This window comes from Triticum urartu, chromosome 6A (genome assembly GCF_056163025.1).
Source record: "Triticum urartu cultivar PI428250 chromosome 6A, HENAU_Tu73, whole genome shotgun sequence".
NCBI classification, from domain to species: Eukaryota; Viridiplantae; Streptophyta; class Magnoliopsida; order Poales; family Poaceae; genus Triticum; species Triticum urartu.
In genome coordinates this window covers 50,418,308-50,436,936 of record NC_141878.1, presented here as the reverse complement: position 1 = coordinate 50,436,936, position 18,629 = coordinate 50,418,308, and the positions used below count along the sequence as shown (strand labels likewise).

Sequence of the window (18,629 nt, the reverse complement as noted above, 5' to 3'; positions counted from 1 at the left end):
GGAGCTACGGGAGTGATCATAGCAAGTTCGGGAAGACCACAATTGTTATCAGAAAGAAAACACGGGATGTACGAACGGCGTGACTTCCAAATCTAACCGATATGTTTCCTATCACCGGACACGCACGCACTCACGCACGTACTCCTTCCGTTCCGAATTACTTGTCGCAAGTATGGATGTATCTAGATGTATTTTAGTTCTAGATACATCCATTTCTGGGACGAGTAATTTGAAACGGAAGGAGTAGTACATATCTAGAGGCGAAGAGCTCGACGATCCCGGCGGTGACGGGGACGAGGAGCCGCGTCTTCTCGCTGCCGCTGGAGGCAGCCTCGTAGCCCGTGAGTAGATCCTGACCCGGCGCCCCGCCGCTGCTCTGCCAGATCGGCTGGTTCGACAGCAGTGCCTGAGCGTGCATCCTGTTGGTTCTTGATCGCCGGATCAAATCACCAGAGTAGCAGCAGCATACGTATGTGCAAGCTAGCTAGCAATCACCTTGAATGATGAACAGTAGCGTAGTTGCATGCACGTCCTAGCAACTACAGGATCGATCGATCTTTGATCTCTGGACGGAACGATTCGTAACTTGGCGAACGAACGGAAAGCTGATCAATATTTTGGTCATAGCTACAGGGGCTTGTCACTCCTGACTCTTTTCTCTTTATTGCTATTTTCGTTGTGGTGATTACAAGGCCGGGGAACACGCATTGAACATATAAACAGCTCTAGGCAACCCGCCATTCTGAGGCATCCGCGCGCGCGACGCTGGTTGGGTCGTTCGATTCGTTCACTGTAGCTCTCCGTTTTGGCTGCTGGTTCTTTTGTACATTCGCGTCCTCTTCGAAAGCGGCTGCCGGGTGGACCTCTTTAGCTATGGGTCCAGTGAATCAGCTGCTTTTTAGCGTGGCTAAGGCGTGAGCGTACGGGCCAGAGATGGGGCGAGGCCTAAAAATATCTGCCTCCACTTCCTCTGTCTCTCTCTCCTCCCATTCCTCTGCGCCGCCCCATCTCCTCCGATTCCCCTCCTCTTCTTCGTGCGCGGCGGCCGGCGCGCAGCTCCTGGCGCTGCCGTCCGTCCACCCTGGCTCTCTCAGATCGGGGCGGGGCAGAGCAGCTCTGCCTTCTTCCCGTCCTCCATCCACATACGTGCAGCGACGACCTAGGAGAAGCTCAAGCCACAGTGATGGTCCACGGCACCGTCGCCGTCGTCCTCGGCAGGAGGAGCACGGACCGCATAGACGGCCGGCTCCGTCCTGCTCCCATGCCGCCGTCCGTCCATCCTTTCTCTGTCTTTTGTTTTCCTTCTCTTTTAGATCGGGGCGACTGCTAACTCTCTCTCTCATTCTCATTCTCATTTTCGTTGGTGCTGATGGCCACGACCACCTCACGGTGAGTGAGGAAGATGCTTTACTGCGGGGAGGGAAGCAGCCGCAGATTGAGGAGGACGGCACAGGTCGCGAGCATGGTCATGGCCTTCAGATTGAGGAGGACGGCACAGGTCAAGCTCAAGCCTGGGAACGCGTCCTGTGGCCATGCAGCGGCTCTTCTTCACCGTCTGTCACTTTGACAACGACTGCTACGTCCAGCACGACTCCAACCTCTTCCTCGGTCTCCGCCTATGCTCCACCGGCACAATCAGTATGAATGTTGTGGCCATGCCAAAAATAGCCACTTGATTATATTGCTATTTTAACTAATTCCTCTCCTGCCTTTTAGTCATGTTCTAAGTATGAAGTTCTGAACTACTCTGTGTCTGTTGAGCTTAAAATTACCCACAACCCACAATTTAAGTCATCTAATTTCTGTGTACTATATATTATGTCCACAATAAGTATATTTTGTTGAGCTCTTTGTACTACTGATTTGTTATCTCCATGGTCTTTTCTGAACCTTGTTTGTTATTTCGTAGAGTCAAGGTATGAGTGGATAGAGGCAGGGAGGATGGGGAAGGAAACAAGCAGGAGGAAGAGAGATTCTCGGTAGCACGCCCGCGGACCACCTTCTGAACTTACGAGACTCGGTTATTTTTAGCACATAGTTTTGACAAAATTGTTCTGACTGTGCATCTTGAGAGAGTCCATGCCAATGCAAATCTTACAGTTCTCAGAACTCGTTCTGAAATATGCAGCAAGGCTCAGTTACAGTGTGTGGTCTTGGAATGAGAGTTACAATATTGCCTTTGTAGTTGCATGGGTATCAGTTTTGTTAGTACCGATCCTTCCAAACTAAAGATTAGAGAGATAAAAATGTTGCACCTGAAGGGCCAGGAGTGAACTACTCAACTCAGTTCTATAACAATCATACTGAAAATCTTCTTGCATTATGAGGTATTATAGAGCTTTTACATTTGCATCAAGTAGGTAAATCAAATACTGGATACGAGCATTTTTTTACCTGAGGACTATTGGCACTGGGATGATGGTCTTGAAAGCAAATGATTTTTTTACTCAGGTTGGACAGTGGCAACCCTTATGCCGATTAGTGTTATAGCAGGCTTATACTAATTTCACATGGTTTTAACTTTTAGGATCCCATGATTATGGGAGTTAAGAAATTATCCCTTTGTAGATTTCAGTGATCAAATCATTTGGTTAGTATGTGTCTTGGTAATTTTCTTGTTAGTTTGACAAGGAATATGCCTGTGGTATCATACATGATTATGGGAAAGAAGGAAAACAAATGGAAGTCTTCCTCCCTCAGTTTTTATCCTTGATTCTTCTGGTCTTCATAGTCTTATTTTGATTTCTCAATTTATGGTTTTTCTATACACATGTGTGCAGATTTGAGAAAGAAGAGAAGAGAAATAATCTTCAGGAAGAGTTTGGTGAAGAATAAGGTGAGCTCTCTCTCTCTCTCTCTCTCTCTCTCTCTTGAACACAGTCACATTTGTTCCTGCATTTTGATGTTTGATTGTACTTCTTTTTACTGTCATTTTACTATTATTTCTCTCATGCTAAATCTCTTTCACTGTCTATTCTTGCTATTATTTCTCTCATGCTCAATCTTAGAGAGATGTGGAGAATCACACTGTTTGTTTGGCTTATTCCATAGGTCATATCAGCTCCATATCATGTTGCAGAGGAAAAACTTCTCACCATATTCAGGCATCTGTGGGAAGGTATGCCTTCAGCTAATCAGATCTTAGTCACTCTGCATGCTAGAGTATGGGGGCATTTTATATGCTATTGAGCTAAGCTATAAAACTTTACATGCTCAATTTTCTTGATCTGTATTTGGCTATTTTCCATTTGAGCCGAATTGTCTCATTGCGGACGCATCAACATACGAACTCACCCTTCAGTTTACTTATGACATTTCGTCTTATGGTGCCACAAGTTGAGATATATGAAGAGAATTTTTGCATGTCCAATGCAGGCTGGTTTTTTTTTTCACTTTCCAATCGATGAAGTGCATTCAATTGATAAAGTAGATTTAGTTGTTGTGGCGGCACAAGCTCGGCGGCGGCCGCTATGACCCCAATCTTTGGATTATTATAAGCCTAGGCTGATCGTGCACGAGGTGAAGATGCTCACGCCTAAAGCCAAACCTGACGCCCTCGACGCCACCATCCTGGAGCTCATCTAGCTTCAGATGGGGCTGCCGTTGTAGTTTCTGTACTGGTGGTTGTGGTGGTAATTATTACATTGTGCCTTTGCAGGAGAAGAACTGAAAATGGTGACTTATATTGACTGGAAACCAAGTACTTGTCTAATTATTGTTCAGGAAAAATATAGTGTATCATGTTCTTGGTTGCTAATACTGTAGTACCTATGCAAATCCTTCTGTCAGACCGCTGAATGGAAATAACTCAAAAGAAGAGAACGGAGATGCTGTCTCTTTGCAATTCGATAACCGTCAGTTCAGTTACTAAGAACTCAAGACCATCACAAATAGATTCGAGAATTCCATTGGCAAAGGTCAGTTTGGAGTTGTCTATCTTGGCTACTTGGAACATGGAAACCCAGTTACTATTACTGTTGTTTGGTATTTGGACATATCTTTCTGAGAGGGAGATGGGAACAGACAAATTCGGGGAGATGGGAACCGACAAATTCAGTGAAGGTTGGCTGCGCGTAAACTATTGTGATCAAGTTGGGAACAAATGTTTCCTCTAACTCCTCGTGTTGGAGACTGGGGTTAGGAGTGGAAGTGATCCGTTAACAAACAAGTAATATCTCTGAATTATTATACTACAATGCATGCATAGTAATACCATGACCTTACAAATTTACATTTGTTCCCTTCTCCTTTTCTTAGGAACTTGGCAGAAGCTATACATATGCAAATAGAGGTTCAGACACAGCTCCATGAACAGCTATAGGTGCCTTCTTTGTTCCTGTTTTCGAGCTCTAATTGGATGATGCTGTTGTCGGCGTATATTTTTTATGGTAGGAGCATTTTTTTCTAGCTTCACAATAATTACTGTGCTTTGTGTAGGTATGAACCCAAATCCATATTTAAATGGGTGCTAAATATTTTTGCGGCATGGTGGACTTTCTAATCTGGTCATATGCACTACCGGAATCGCCCCCTATGCCGACGGCCAGGGCCATCGGCATAGACCTGAGTCCCGTCGGGGTAGACCTATGCCGACGGCCCCCGTCGGCATAGGGCCGTCGGCAACATATGCGTCGGCACAGCCAGGGAGGCCGTCGGCTTAGAAAAGCCGTCGGCATATATGATACGCCGATGGGGGCGTACATCTATGCCGACGGCCCCGGCCGTCGGCAACTATCACGCCTAACGGCGGCAGCCGTCAAGTCTGCCCAATGACTGATCGCCACGTGGCACCCCTATGCCGACGGCCTAGCCGTCGGCTTAGTCAAAACCTATGTCGATGGCTAGACCGTCGGCATAGGGGTGCCATGGGGCGACCAGCCGCTGCTCGTGGACCAGGGCTATGCCGACGGCCAGGCCGTCGGCATAGTCCTTCATAAAGAGCTCCCAGTAGCTGACACGTGGCTCCTATGCCGACGGCCTAGCCGTCGGCACAGTTTTTAAACTAAGCCGACGGCTAGGCCATCGGCATAGGTGCCACGTGTCAGCTACTGGGAGCTCACGCTAGCCCTATGCCGACGGCCTAGCCGTCGGCATAGTTTGCTTTTGCTTTTTTTTCTGTTTGTTTTCAGATCAATTCAATTCAAATAGCAGCACATATCAGCAGATATATATGATGAGATAGACATATAAAACACAATGGGATATCATCCGGCACCATCACAACAATATATGCATAAGCATCATCACACACAAGTCTCTAAATGAACATCATCACAACCAACATAAGCATATAGAGAAGCACACAAGTCATTTAAATGATCATCACCACACACAAGTCATCTCAAGCATCATCACCACACAAGGATCATCGAGCACCGCGGAGGTCATCACCGCCAAGACGGCCAAAGCCCAGGTCGTCACTGCTAGCGGCAGCGCTACCGCCAAGACCGCCTCCGCCTCCATCTCCGCCTCCGCCTTCGTGGATCGGAGTGGTCGGGCTCCGTGTCTCCGGAGTGCTGCGAAGACCACCGCCAACGGTAGATCCACATGTTCCCTGGATGTTGAAAAGACATATGCACGGGATATATGACTGTGTTGAAAGGCATGACATGCTTTGGGTGAATAGATTGGGGATGAACTAACCGGCGAGGGGCCAGCGTTCTGTGCCACAAACTCCTCAAAGCTCATCAGCACTGGTTGTGCTGGAGGGCATTGTGCTGGAGGGAACTGAGGACACCTGCCGGCCGCCATATCCTGAAAAGCCTGCTGCATCTGGCTATCCCTCTGCACTTGGTGTTCATAAAGCCTCTGATGCCACGCCATGGTCTCCTGGCATGTGTACTCCATGTAGGCCTACGGTATGACATGATGGAACTCATAAAACTACTAAATGCGGAAAATGAAGTGAGCAATGAAGATAAGAGGGAAAATACTTACAGATTGTTGCTCCTGAAAGAGGGACTGTGTACTGGTCACTGGCTGGCTCGTGCGCTGGCTCAGGCTCGGGTCGATCCGACGAAGCTGTGTGTAGGAGATACTAGGAGTGATCACAACATCGAGAACCGCCTCCCGACCGTGCTCCTTGGGCCCCATGCTCACCACCGCCCTGTCGTCCAGAGGCGCCGCAATGGGGTCAGGTGTGTCGGGATGCAACTTCAGATACGCTTCGGAGTAGGCCTGCTTCCTCCCCGCGGTCTTCTTGCCGTAGTACTGGGGCTCGCCAGGCTTGGAGTCCTTCCGCGTATGGGCGATCTCCCACGCCTGCATGTCTGAGAGCGGCCGCTTCAGTTTCTCCTCCTGCACCACCAAACAGAGGTTAGTCATACATAAGAAAGTGATGGTAAATAGAAGAAGAAGAATGTTTAATGGGGTTAGTCATACATTAACTGCCTTGTGGAGATAGTGGTTTCGGTTTCCCTGAGCATGTACTCCCTCCGTCCCTCAGTTAGCCTTATTTTTGGTTCTCATAGCCGCCCAGGCTCTAGCCTCATCACACCAAAGATCCACCAATGCCGCCCAGGACTCGTCTTTTCCATAACACCAATTTGGACACACCTACATAATAAAAGCATAATGGTATGTAGGTGTGTCCAAATTGGTGTTATGGAAGCATAAAGCATAAAGCATAATGTACCACAAGGTAATGAAAGCATAATATATGAAAGCATAATGAAAAATCTTTTATACTTACCGCCAAGAACTCGGGCCTCTCCAAGGTAATGCCCATCCTCCGCGCTTCTTCATTGGTCATCTTCACACCAAGATAGTCGTGGTAGTATGTGGAGATGGCCACATAGCGCACCTCGTACTGCATCTAACGGGCCTTCTTCTTGCATTGGCGCAGCACGATCTGGTCCGCTCTAGCCCTGTGCTCCGGAAGAACTCGATAGAATGTCTACAATCATGCATGAAACAAGAATGGAAGAAGCCATGAGTTAAATCATTCATGAAACTAGAATGGACTTGTGCTTGTGAAGAGAACTCACCCAGAAAGTAGTGATCACGGCCTTGGCATGGGTCTCATGGTCCGCGTGGCGGGCCGCTTCCCAGTGGTCCCAGCTCGTGGCCAAAACCCGACGGTCCGGCTGCCTGACTGGATCAGGACAGTACAACCCCGGCCAATATAACTTCAGCAAGACGGTGATGAGGCCGTTGGGAATACGGACCCCTTTAGAATATATCCAGTTGCTGCAAAAGAATGAACTATTAGCATGTGACAAGCAAAATAAATAACAACCGGAATAAGCATGTGACAAGCAAAATAATGAACCACTTACTCTTTTCCCGTGGGCTCAATGAGCCACTTCTGCTCCTCAGTAGTAGGAACCTGATTTGGTAGCTTTGCGTTGCCACGCAGCCATCCCTTCTTGTCAACCCCCTTCCCGTCACCACCATCATCCCCGCCACCACCCTCCTCCTCGCCTGCCTCCCCAACCTCCTCCCCAACCTCCTCCTCCTCCTCCTCCTCCTCGCCTGCCTCCTCCTCCTCCACCACCACCACCTCCTCCTCCTCCTCCTCCTCCCTAGAGTGTACCTCACTAGAGGAGGGTACCTCACTAGAGGAGGGCCTTGAAGACAACACCCCTAAGTCGGTGAGGGTGCGCTCTTTCTGGCCGCGACCCCCTGTAGTGGCTCTCCCCCCAACACCTCGTCCTCTAGAGGCTCTCCCCCCGCCCCCTCCTCCTCTAGGGGCACCTCTCCCTCGACCTCCCTGTGAGGAGTCATCGTCAAGTAGCCGAGGGGGAGGATTACGTGCTCGACCACTCCGACTAGGCAGGCCGACGACCTTGCGTAGGAAACCCACGCCGTCGGCCTTCCCCTTGCCCATGTTCCACGAACCTGCATTGAAAAGAGAAAAGGCAATTAGTAAATTAATAAAATGAAGGAAAAGGCATGATAATAAACACATTAATAAAAATGCATAAAAAGGCATATTCCTAAACTATAGAAAAAAATACTTGAAACGTACATCTGCTAGAACCCATATGAATCATCACTATTGTAACCTCTTTCTCGGTCCGTCTCATCATCACTATCAATCATATCATCTTCGTTGTCCGACGGAGGTGGAGGCTCTTCCTCGTCGTCAGCGTCTTCGTTTAACTTTTCTAGCATAAGTATGTCATTTTCATTGACAATGGTCTCACCATCATTCCGTGCATCATCGACGTTTGGGTCCACATCATCATCACCCAATGGTCTAGCGTCATCGTTTCTAACCGCATCATCATCATCATCATCATCATCATCAGGTTGCTCTTGATAGAACACTCCCTCGTATGTCATGGGGTTAATGTTGTAGTAATCGTCTTCATTCGGGTCTGGTAGCTTACCATGTGGCGACACCTTGAACACAACTTCCCAACCCTTTAGATACACTTTCTGGCATGGGTAAGGCAGATAATATACTTGTGTAGCTTGGGTAGCCGCAATGAAGAGATCGGCTCCGGCATAGACGGTTGATGGTTTAACTTCGACCAAACCAATGGAAGGCGTATGTTTTACCCCCTCCCGCGGATCGAACCATCGGCATTTGAACACAGGCAGACATAGGGTCTCACGCCCCTGGCGGAATTTAACCTCGTATATATTTTGTACCCTTCCGTAGTAGTCTACTGAATTTTGACCGGGGGTGTACACTCCAGTATTTATAGTTTTGGGATCAGGGTGGCTGTTTTGGTGCTCCTCTGTATGGAAGCGATACCCATTCACATCATACTTTTTACATGTCATGACGGCAGGGTCAAAAACCATGGAAACCCATCTCAATTCATCATCCATAGATATGTTCGGATCTTTTCCCTACAAGTATAATGGAAATTGTTGCGTGCATTAGTTCGGTTAACTAATAAATGTTGAAGTAGGTATTTAATAGGGGAGTGTGGAAAATTACTTTCTCCATGAACCAAGCAACAAAATTTTTACGTCCAGGGTTTCCATGACGGAGAAGAGTAAGTGCCTCCGCCTCAGTAGGAGGATTCACTCCCGTCCATTCCTCTTGAACGAAATCACTAAAAAAAGATAAGCGGTGTTAGACCGGGACTAAGTGAACATGAAAAATGATGATGTGGAAGACATAAAGGAATGGTGTAGTGGTATTACCTCATCCACACTTCCTCAACTTCCTTGATGTTGTGCAAGATATAGAACATGAGGTCCTCCCACTCTTGTCGTGGCATGTTATAAGATTTCGAGGCCCCAGCCCTCCCACCTTGCGCGTTGAATAGATCGAGCCTGGGTTGATACTTGGGCTCTTCTATATTGTATCGAGGCACCTTGTTATGCAGATGGGGAACGTGGTCTGGATAGTATGATGTCCTGAGGTCTGACACCTCCTCTAGGATAACTGCCTCAGCTATGGAAGCTTCAATCTTAGCTTTGTTTCCACATTTCCGTCGGAGATGCTTGTTCTGCCTCTCAGGGCCGTACTGCCAGCGATTTTGCACAGGGCCCCCCAACAATACCTTGTTCGCGAGGTGCAGAATGAGATGTGTCATCGGAGTAAAGAAGCCTGGCGGAAAGATCTTCTCTAGCTTGACTATCAACTTCGGTGCCTTCTTATGCAATTTTTCAATCACCTCTTTACTTACTTCTTTAGCACAGAGCATGCGGAAGAAATGGCTTAGCTCGGCAAGCACTCGCCAGACATGCTCGGGGACATAGCCTCGAACCATCACCGGCATTATCCGCTCAATCCATACATGGTAGTCATGACTCTTCAGGCCGGTCACTTTGCCCGTTGAAAGATTGACTCCCTTACTTATATTCGATGCATAACCATCGGTGAACTTCAAAATTTGTTTCAGCCAGATAAGTACTTCTTTTTTTTCTGGCGGTTTAAGGACAAAGTCAACATCTGGCTTGAACCAGTTTTTTCGACCGCCTGTGGGAGGCTTCATGTTCAGGCGTGGTCTATCACAAATTCTCTGTTGATCGGCTCTAGCTTTTACGTTATCCTTCGTCTTATCAGGAATGTTGAGGATTGTGTGGAAAAGGGACTCTACCACATTCTTTTCGGTGTGCATCACATCAATATTGTAAGGAAGTTTGAGGTCCTTGAAATAGGGAAGCTGCGAGAAGGGGGTAATGTGCGTCCAGTTGTGCGTCTCACCATATCCCTCGAAGCCTTTGGCTTTGCCTTTGCCTTTGCCTTTGACTTTAGGCTTGAGAGCTTTTAGCTGAGCAAGAACATCTGCCCTCGAAAATGTTGGAATCTCGGTTACTTCATGAACAACCCGGCCTTTCGTGAAGTTCTTCTTGTCTTCCCTGTCTGGATGGTCTGGAGGGAGGAACTGTCAATGCAGGTCAAAGGCTACATACTTGCCACCCTTACTCAGCCAAATCATTCGCAGAGCCTGCATGCACATTGGGCATGGCATCTTACCACTTGTACACCATCCGCAGAATAGAGCATAGCCGGGAAAGTCATGCATGCAATAGTGCAACCAAACTTTCATCAAGAAATTTCTCTGCAGATCCCGGTCGTATGTCAACCTCGGAAAGTACCAAGAATGGTGCAAAGCATCCACAAGCGGCTGCATAAACACACCCAATTGCTTCCCCGGGTAGTCAGGCCCCGGAATGATGAGCGACAAGAACATGGTCTTCCGTTGCATTAGGGCACTGGGAGGAAGATTGAGCGGAATTACAAACACAGGCCAGCAGCTGTATGGATTGGATGACATACCATATGGATTCAACCCATCACCTGATATGGCTATTCTGACATTCCCAGCCTCGGCTGCTTCCTCGGGGTATTCTTCATCGAATGACTTCCATGCTTCCCCTCCCGATGGATGTATGATTTTTTTGGATTGTACCTTATACCTTCCTTGTGCCACTTCATCATTTTGGCAGACTCCTTCGTGATGAAAAGGCGCTGCAGTCTTTTTATAAAATCAAGATACCGAAGAACCTTAACGGGGATGGTTAGCTGCTTTTTCTCACCATCCTCACCGACCACCTCAATGTACCGAGACGAACCGCACTTCCTACAGTACTTGTCATCCGCATACTCGTGCCTAAACAAAAGGCAATTCTTCGGACAAACATCTATTTTCTCATAATCCATAGAGAGTGCCTTCATGATTTTCTTTGTATCGTACATGCTTTTCGGCAGTTCATGACCCTCAGGGAGGCTGTTAGCCCATACTCCCAGGAATGCTTCGAAGCATTTCTGGCTACAGCCGTACTCAGCCTTGACTGCAATCAGTTGCGAGATGGCATCCAGCTGAGATATTTTCGCACCCGCATAAAGAGGTTTCTTCGACGAGGCCAAGACCTCCAAGAAGGCCTTTGCGGTTGCCTCCGGCTCCTCCAGTTCATTCTCTGAAGGTGTCGCATTTGCCGTTTCTGCAACAATGACATCATCTAGCATGTCCCTGACCCCGTCGTCCTCATATCCATCGATGCGTTGTCGCATCACCTCCTCTCTACCACGGTCCTGCTCGGCTATGTTTATCGGCGGCATGTCAAAGTTTGGCATATATCCGTGCGTGCGAAGGTGCTCACTCATGTCCGTCTGATTTCTACGGTGACGTCTGGCACATCTCGCACAGGGGCATGGTGGGATAATTCTCATTGGACGACGGAATATCTCCTTCAAATACACATCGGTTTTCGCGATCCACTCTGATGTTACTCGATTCCGACGGATAAAACCACTGTACATCCACTGATTATCTGCCATCCTCTGCTTTTTTGCAACCCACACAACATAATTAAGGATTCACTTAAATTAATGGCATAAAATTTTCAGTTTCTACCGTGTTTAATCCACCTACATCTCTAATAGGTAAGGATGGGTCCTAATCCCACCCGAGGATGTGTAGATTGAGTACGTTCTCCATTCTACCCCGTTCTGAGACAAAATTTCGGCAGCACCTCCCCGCTGTTCTCCAGATACACGTCTCGGCAAATAGCCGAGAGAATGTGCTCCGGAGAACAATGGGGAGGCGCCGCCGAAATCCTGTCTCGGAACGGGGTAGAACATGGAGAACATACCCAATCTACACATCCTCGGGCTGTCCGTGGAAAACGCTGGACAATCCGAAAGAGCTGTGGTGATAAATATGCAATTGAATGCATATTTATCCATGCAACCCTTTCGGACGGGAGACGCCTAGGTTACAGTTGACTTGAGAATGAAATCTAGTCACATGATTCGTAGCTCACCCTCGGCTATAGAGGAAGTAGTCGAACACCGGAGGGACAACCGGGGACCGACAGCTCCTACGACGATCACTCCACCGAGATGGAACACCACAGAACCTGCACCGTGACAATAATTAAGTACATCACAATATATTCATCATCATCATCTAACAATCATCGAATCATAAAAATCAGCATCCTATATCATCTCTTCCGCAAAAAAATCATTATATATCATCAACATCATCATCTATCATCATTAACATCATCATCTATCATCATTAACATCATCATCTATCATGTAACAATCATCATACATTTGCAACTATCATCAAAAAATCCATCATCTAACATCATGCCCCTTGTTAAAAAAATTGCTTTTCTTGCATTTCTCACATTTGTAACTATCATCAAATCATCTATCAACTAACTATGCATCCATCCATCTAGTTACATAACTATGAACAACAAAATTATCAAAAAAAATCTACAGAGAGGGAGGGAGGGAGCTCACCGTGGGGGAGGGCCGGCACGGGTGTGGGTCGGGGAGGAAGGGGGAGATGGATGGCGAATGGGTGGTGGGGGTGAACCGCAAGGGGATAAGGTCAGCCCTATGCCGATGGCCTGGCCGTCGGCATAGGCCCGCCCCTTTGCGACGTCATCGATCCGTGGACATGTGCGCTGCTATGTTAGCCGTCGGCATATATACTTTGCATTTTTTTATTTTTTTTGTTACGACATTTTTTATTTTTTATTTTTTTGTTACGGCATGTGCTGCACCCCCCAACACCATTCCGGCCCAAACCACCCAAAGATACCCTCCGTGTCGGCCCGACGTGGCCGTTTCCCCCCTCCGGGACACGGCGGCAGCCACGCCCGTGAGGTCTACACGGCAGGACGGGGGCCGTGGGGGAGTAGTAATGCCACCGGAGCGTCGCACCGGGCCCTCATACATGCGGGTTGGTGTGGTGGCATGTCCGAAGAGGCGGCACGCGTCTCCGGGGTGTGCCCCCCCTCACGGACGGCGCCGCCGCCGGCACCTGGAGGGGGGAAACGGACGCGTCGGGTCTACACGGAGGGGATCTTGCTGTGGGTCTGGCCCGGATGTTGCTCCAGAGTGTTCCTATGGGCTGACCTAACACAACCGGGTGGGGAGGTCCACTGATCAAAGCCCGTCCGTGCAAAGTCAAAGGGCTAGATCGCGTGGTCAAACGCTATAGGGTTAGGCGGGACGGGGGCACTTGGGGGGTAGCAATGCCACCGGAGCGTCGCACCGGGCCCTCATCATGCGGGGTGGTGTGGTGGCATGTCCGAAGAGGCGGGACGCGTCTCCGGTTGGCAGAGGGAGTAGGAAGGAGAGCATGACCACGATGAGCTATGTGCAAACCTGATCCGTCGGCAGTGTGGATGCGGTCCCTTCCAGGGTACTTCTCCCTCACGGTGAGCAACTAGGTAGAAGAAGCTCACCGCGGTGCTGGAGGTTGCTGCGCTGTAGACGAACGTACAAGGGAATGCTCGTCCGGTGGTCTTACTTATGGAGAAGAGAAAGCGTCCAGGGACTGGAAGGGCACACACGGGCCAAAAGTTATGAAGGCAGATGTCATTTAAGCCTGGGTTGCATTTTTAGACTTCTCATATTCCCAAGCACACTAGTTTGACCGTCGCAACACCTATTCTCTTCATATAACTCCTGCCAAAAAAAGTGGAAAGTATAACTCCCAACTGTGGCTTACCCTATTAGCTGCAATGGGCTCGATGTGAGTGATATTTTATCTGTGCATCTGGTCTCCCTTCCGTGCAAGTACCTTGGGTTTACCCGAGAGTGGCGTTGCAGAGGCCGAGCGTCAGGCAGCTCGGTATCCTCCTCGTGGGAATATGCATCGTGATTCACTCCTGTCAGGCTTTTTCACCTTATACGGACCCATATACAGCTACGAGAATAGTGTAAATGTATGGTGTTTGCCCATTGTCAGGACCGATCGCCCAGATATAAATAATGGGCTGCTGCTGTCCGGCTGGTCCATGGTGTTCTCGGGGCAGCGCCGTCCGTGAGGAGGGGCACACCCCGGACATGCGTGCCGGGCGTTTGCAACCGCCACAACACTTCCAGACTTGTGAGAGGCCGCCTACGCAAGATTTGGCGGCATGCTAGCCCCCGGAGGCCGCCGGCCACAGCCGTAGACGCGCGAAGGGCAATCCGCGTAGAGGGAATTTTTCGGATACTTCTTCATCACCAAAAATTATGAAAAAATACCATCGTTCCTATAGCACATGTGCCCGCGTCGTGCAAAAAAACTCATGATTTTATCGCGCTCCGAGTATTTAGTAATATTGACGCCGCATCGTTACCGCAGAACGTCTACTACCGTGTCATCGCCGTCCGTGAGGGGGGGCCACGCCCCAGAGACGCGTCCCGCCTCTTCGGACATGCCACCACACCACCCTGCATGTATGAGGGCCCGGTGCGATGCTCCGGTGGCATTGCTCCCCCCCCAGTGCCCCTGTCCCGCCTAACCCTATAGCGTTTGACCACGGGATCTAGCCCTTTGACTTTGCACGAACGGGCTTTGACCAGTGGACCTCCCCACCCGGTTGTGTTAGGTCAGCCCATAGGAACACTTTGGAGCAACATCCGGGCCAGACCCACAGCAAGATCCCCTCCGTGTAGACCCCACGCGTCCGTTTCCCCCCTCCAGGTGCCGGCGGCGGCGCCATCCGTGAGGGGGGCACACCCCGGAGCCCCAAGACGGGCGTCTACGCATGCATGAACACTTTCACATATGCATCGGGACCTGTGCGATGTTTCGGTGACATAGCTACACCCCGAACCCCCCCACCAACCAGAATTCCTTCGGTGTCGACCGTTTCCCCCCTCCATGACACGGCGATAGCGACGTTCGTAACGGGGGGCAATCGATATACCATCGGGTTTGTTTTTTTAGATAAGGCATAATTATCTTATGCAAAAGCAAAAACTAAAATAAAGTAAAAATAACAAAACAAAGTAAAAATAAAAAAAATAAAGTAATGCCCACGTATGCCGTCGGCATATATGTGCACACACGGAGGTTGTCCCATGGATCGGTGACGTGGCGCGGCACAACGATCGATGACGTGGTGAAGGGGCCTATGCCGATGGCTGTGCCGTAGGCATACCTCTGCCATAGATAAATTTAAAAATTAAGTAAAGTAAACATATGCCGACGGCAAGGCCGTCGGCATACCTGCGCACACACGGATCGATTACGTGGCGTGGCACACGGATCGTTGACGTGGCAGAGGGGCCTATGCCGACGGCTATGCCGTAGGCATACCTCTGCCACAAATATGCTGACGGCCGCCGTTACCACCCGTCGGCGTAGGTTCAACGCCGTCAAATGGTCAGCGCTGACCGGGCAGGTGGGCCCGTGCTATGCCGACGGGCCCCGTAGGCGTATCTCGGGCGGTCCCGACGGCCTCGTCTATGCCGACGGCCCCGTCGGCATAGATGGATGTATGCCGACGGCTTTTCTACGCCTACGGCCTATCCTTGGCCGTCGGCATATGTCCGGCGATGCCGACGGGGGCCGTCGGCATATATTTGGCCGTCGGCAACCCCAGTTTTTCTGGTAGTGATGTAGATGTATAGTATGGTCTTTTTCCCTGTAGTGTGAGATGTACATATAATGTTCTGTTTGAGGTATTATCTAAGAAAAGATATATGTTACTCCCTCCGTAAAGAAATATAAGAGTGTCTACATCACTAAAATAGTGATCCAAACGCTTTTATATTTCTTTACAGAGGGAGTACCTTGCTTGATTATAAGCCCAATGGGTGTATTTTTTATTAAGAATTTACAAGGTTTTACCTTTATTCTATGGGTCATGGTTGATATTGTTTCGGGGTTGTGGGTGTAAACTGTGTCTGTGCCTTTCCTTTTACCGTACTATGTTATAGAAAGAATCAAGATACTTCACCAATGGTAGCCCAATGGGGTAGTTCCTAAGTATGTTCGGTTTCTCAAAAAAAAGTTCCTAGGTATGTTCTAAATCTGAAAAATGCATTGGTTGATCGGTGTACTGTTTTTTCCGCTTCTTGATCAGTTTTTTGGAGGCCATGGGCATGGCTTCTTTTTATATTTGCATGGACTTTTTTCCTCTTCGCTGTTTTCTCTCTTTAGTGTTTCTTTGATGTTCCTTTCTCGCACTGTTTGATGTTCTGCCTTGGATGACCTCTGCCTTGGTTTTACTTTATTCATTTTGCCCCATGTTTACTTTCTAATGTGTTTTTTGGTTTTCTTTCTTGATCTACTATTTCCTTTGGTGATCCTTCTTCATATAAACAACTCCACAACTCGATTGATTATAAGCTTCTTTTGTTGCAGCAGTTTATTTATTTTTAAATCGTCAAGATTTCTCCAGTTAGTATTTCTGTTTCGGTGTGCTGCGTGCTTCTTGCCGACGGACCTCCCATTGCTTATGTCCTACCAGTAGAGCCATGCCTCCCCATTGTCCTGTCCGTCAAAAGCTCGGTACAACCAGTAGCGAGGCACCTCCCTGTGGTGCTGTTCGTCGAAAGCTTTCTTTCTCTTCGTCACAAATGTCTTCTCATTATATCTGTCCAATTGATGATCTACTAGATTTGCAGAACATTTAATGGCAGTTGTTCTTCTCTACATTAGTTTCTGATGCTAGCATGCTAAGGTTGAGTGCTTTGGGCTCGAAATATATTTGACCTCTGCTGCTCGTGCTCTCTAGGAGTGGTTTTAAAAGATCTGTTCAGTTTGTTGGTTTAATAGACCATTCCTGATCCTTGCTTTATTAGGTACGATAGTTTCTTTGTTTGCTAGCAGTAATGAATATAAATATATAAATCTCGAGTGTGAGACGCAGACATGCTAAAACTGTTGGCTTTGATAATTTCTGCAGAAATAGTGCTGCTGTTGTATGAGTTCCAAACGGTTTGGGATAAACAATGTATAAGTTTACAAAAAGAGTGTATTTGGATGGCTATGAAGCACATTTGAGAAGTAAGATCTCTTTTTTACTTCATGAGTTGCATGTTGCAGCTTATTTTCATGTACGGTCTTGCTATTTAATTATTCTCCTTCTGCCTCCACCCTGTAATATTCTCCCAATGGCCGATACATGAACTCACAGGAAAACATTAGATTCTATGCCAAGCTGTTGGTACCATATATATACTGGAAGTGGAGTGGTAATAGTTGAACGTTTTGCTTCCCTTTGTAGGAACACGGACATCGCTAGCAGGAGAAAGTATGTGAGGTTGGTAGAGTCAGTCAAGAAATTTGGCAGTACAGTGCACACATTTCTTACTGCACGCTCTTTATTCATAGATGCTCATTTCACTCTATGATCAATGAGAATTTTGAACTGCAATAAACGGTCACACTGTTCTGGACATGAGGTCTAACAAAAACTATAGTTCAATGTAGTGTTTTTCTTGCTTCTTGATCGGTGTGGCAGAGGCCATGGACTGCTTTGATGCTTGCAAAATTGTTTTTCCATCTCTACTATTTTCCGCCTTTGGCACTGCTTAAATGGATTTCCTCGTGTTGGTCATTGTTCTCACTTGGGTGGCCTCTGTCCTTTTTTCTCGTGAATACACAAGCTGTGTATCATTTCATTGATAGGTAGGAGAACAAGAGTTACAAGGTGGTAGATACATAGCTCGTACACCGGAGGGCGAGGATGGATCTACAATGAGCAGAAGAAGCCGGGGTGCTCAGCTCAAACACAAACAGGTGCACGCCTATGGTGGCTCAAATTGGGTGATCACCGCAAATCCCCTAGCCCCGGCCAAGGCCCAAGAACGTGCCTCATCGAGAATGCTCTGGATCACCAGATCCATGGAGGGGCGAGCAGTATCAAATACCATGGAGTTGCGGTGCTTCGAAATGCTCCATATAATGAGTATGCCAAGGGAGGCGAAGCTTTTCTGTAGTGATGGTGGAGAGCTGATCGTCGCGGAGCTCCACCAGTCGACTACATATTGAAGGAATTTTTGCTCTGGGCAATGTGAGTCACCAATCGCAACTACTATGAAGAGTTGCCTGGACAAGAAAGTTGTTGTCAATACTGATGAAACGCGCGGCAATGGGTCTATCTAATATTCTTCAATTCATAGCGTCTATATGATATATCTCTGGCTATCTACTTCCTTGCTAATAACATTGTAAATAATCATTTGTAAACTTCTTAGAACACTATGTATCATCAGTAAGCAACTATCTACCAGCAGTAACTACTCATTTCCATATGTTTAATCTGTGTCTAAATATTTTAATGTTCACTCTGTCAAATACTTGGTTTGCTTCCGGCCTTTGCGCCATGGGCACAACGGGTCATCTAATATATATATATGCCTCTTTTTTGCGTTCAAAACTTGAGAGCTTTATTCAACTGAAGAAAACCTGCCATCATCAGCCATTAGGCTAGTGAGCAGGAACGAAGGTCTAGTGTCAGTCCAACTCTCG

At 48.0% G+C, this 18,629-nt stretch overlaps 1 protein-coding gene across 31 annotated transcripts; it reads left to right on the top strand.

Moving 5' to 3' along the window:
• The first annotated feature begins 897 nt into the window (after positions 1-897).
• Positions 898-18,408, top strand: LOC125516502 (uncharacterized). 31 transcript variants are annotated; one of them, XM_087531237.1, is made up of 10 exons: positions 902-1,638; positions 2,781-2,836; positions 3,052-3,118; positions 3,659-3,675; positions 3,790-3,917; positions 4,024-4,168; positions 4,258-4,321; positions 17,062-17,162; positions 17,383-17,418; positions 17,765-18,408. In XM_087531237.1, exons 1-5 carry the CDS (start codon positions 1,533-1,535, stop codon positions 3,805-3,807), a joined length of 264 nt encoding a protein of 87 aa, XP_087387363.1. In that variant the 5' UTR covers positions 902-1,532; the 3' UTR covers positions 3,808-3,917; positions 4,024-4,168; positions 4,258-4,321; positions 17,062-17,162; positions 17,383-17,418; positions 17,765-18,408. The 31 variants fall into 31 exon arrangements, 14 of the variants coding, with proteins under 14 accessions (XP_087387362.1, XP_087387365.1, XP_087387364.1 ...); XM_087531235.1 differs by having other exon boundaries at positions 905-1,638; positions 3,659-3,700; XM_087531246.1 differs by adding an exon at positions 1,910-1,979 and having other exon boundaries at positions 909-1,638; positions 3,790-4,168.
• Positions 18,409-18,629: the final 221 nt, after the last annotated feature.

Coding starts and splice junctions, on each gene's coding strand:
- LOC125516502 (XM_087531233.1), top strand. CDS start 1,533: ATGCAGCGGCTCTTCTTCACCGTCTGTCACTTTGACAACGACTGCTAC. Junction 1,639..2,780: donor ATGCTCCACCGGCACAATCA/GTATGAATGTTG, acceptor ACATGTGTGCAG/ATTTGAGAAAGAAGAGAAGA. Junction 2,837..3,051: donor AGAGTTTGGTGAAGAATAAG/GTGAGCTCTCTC, acceptor CTTATTCCATAG/GTCATATCAGCTCCATATCA.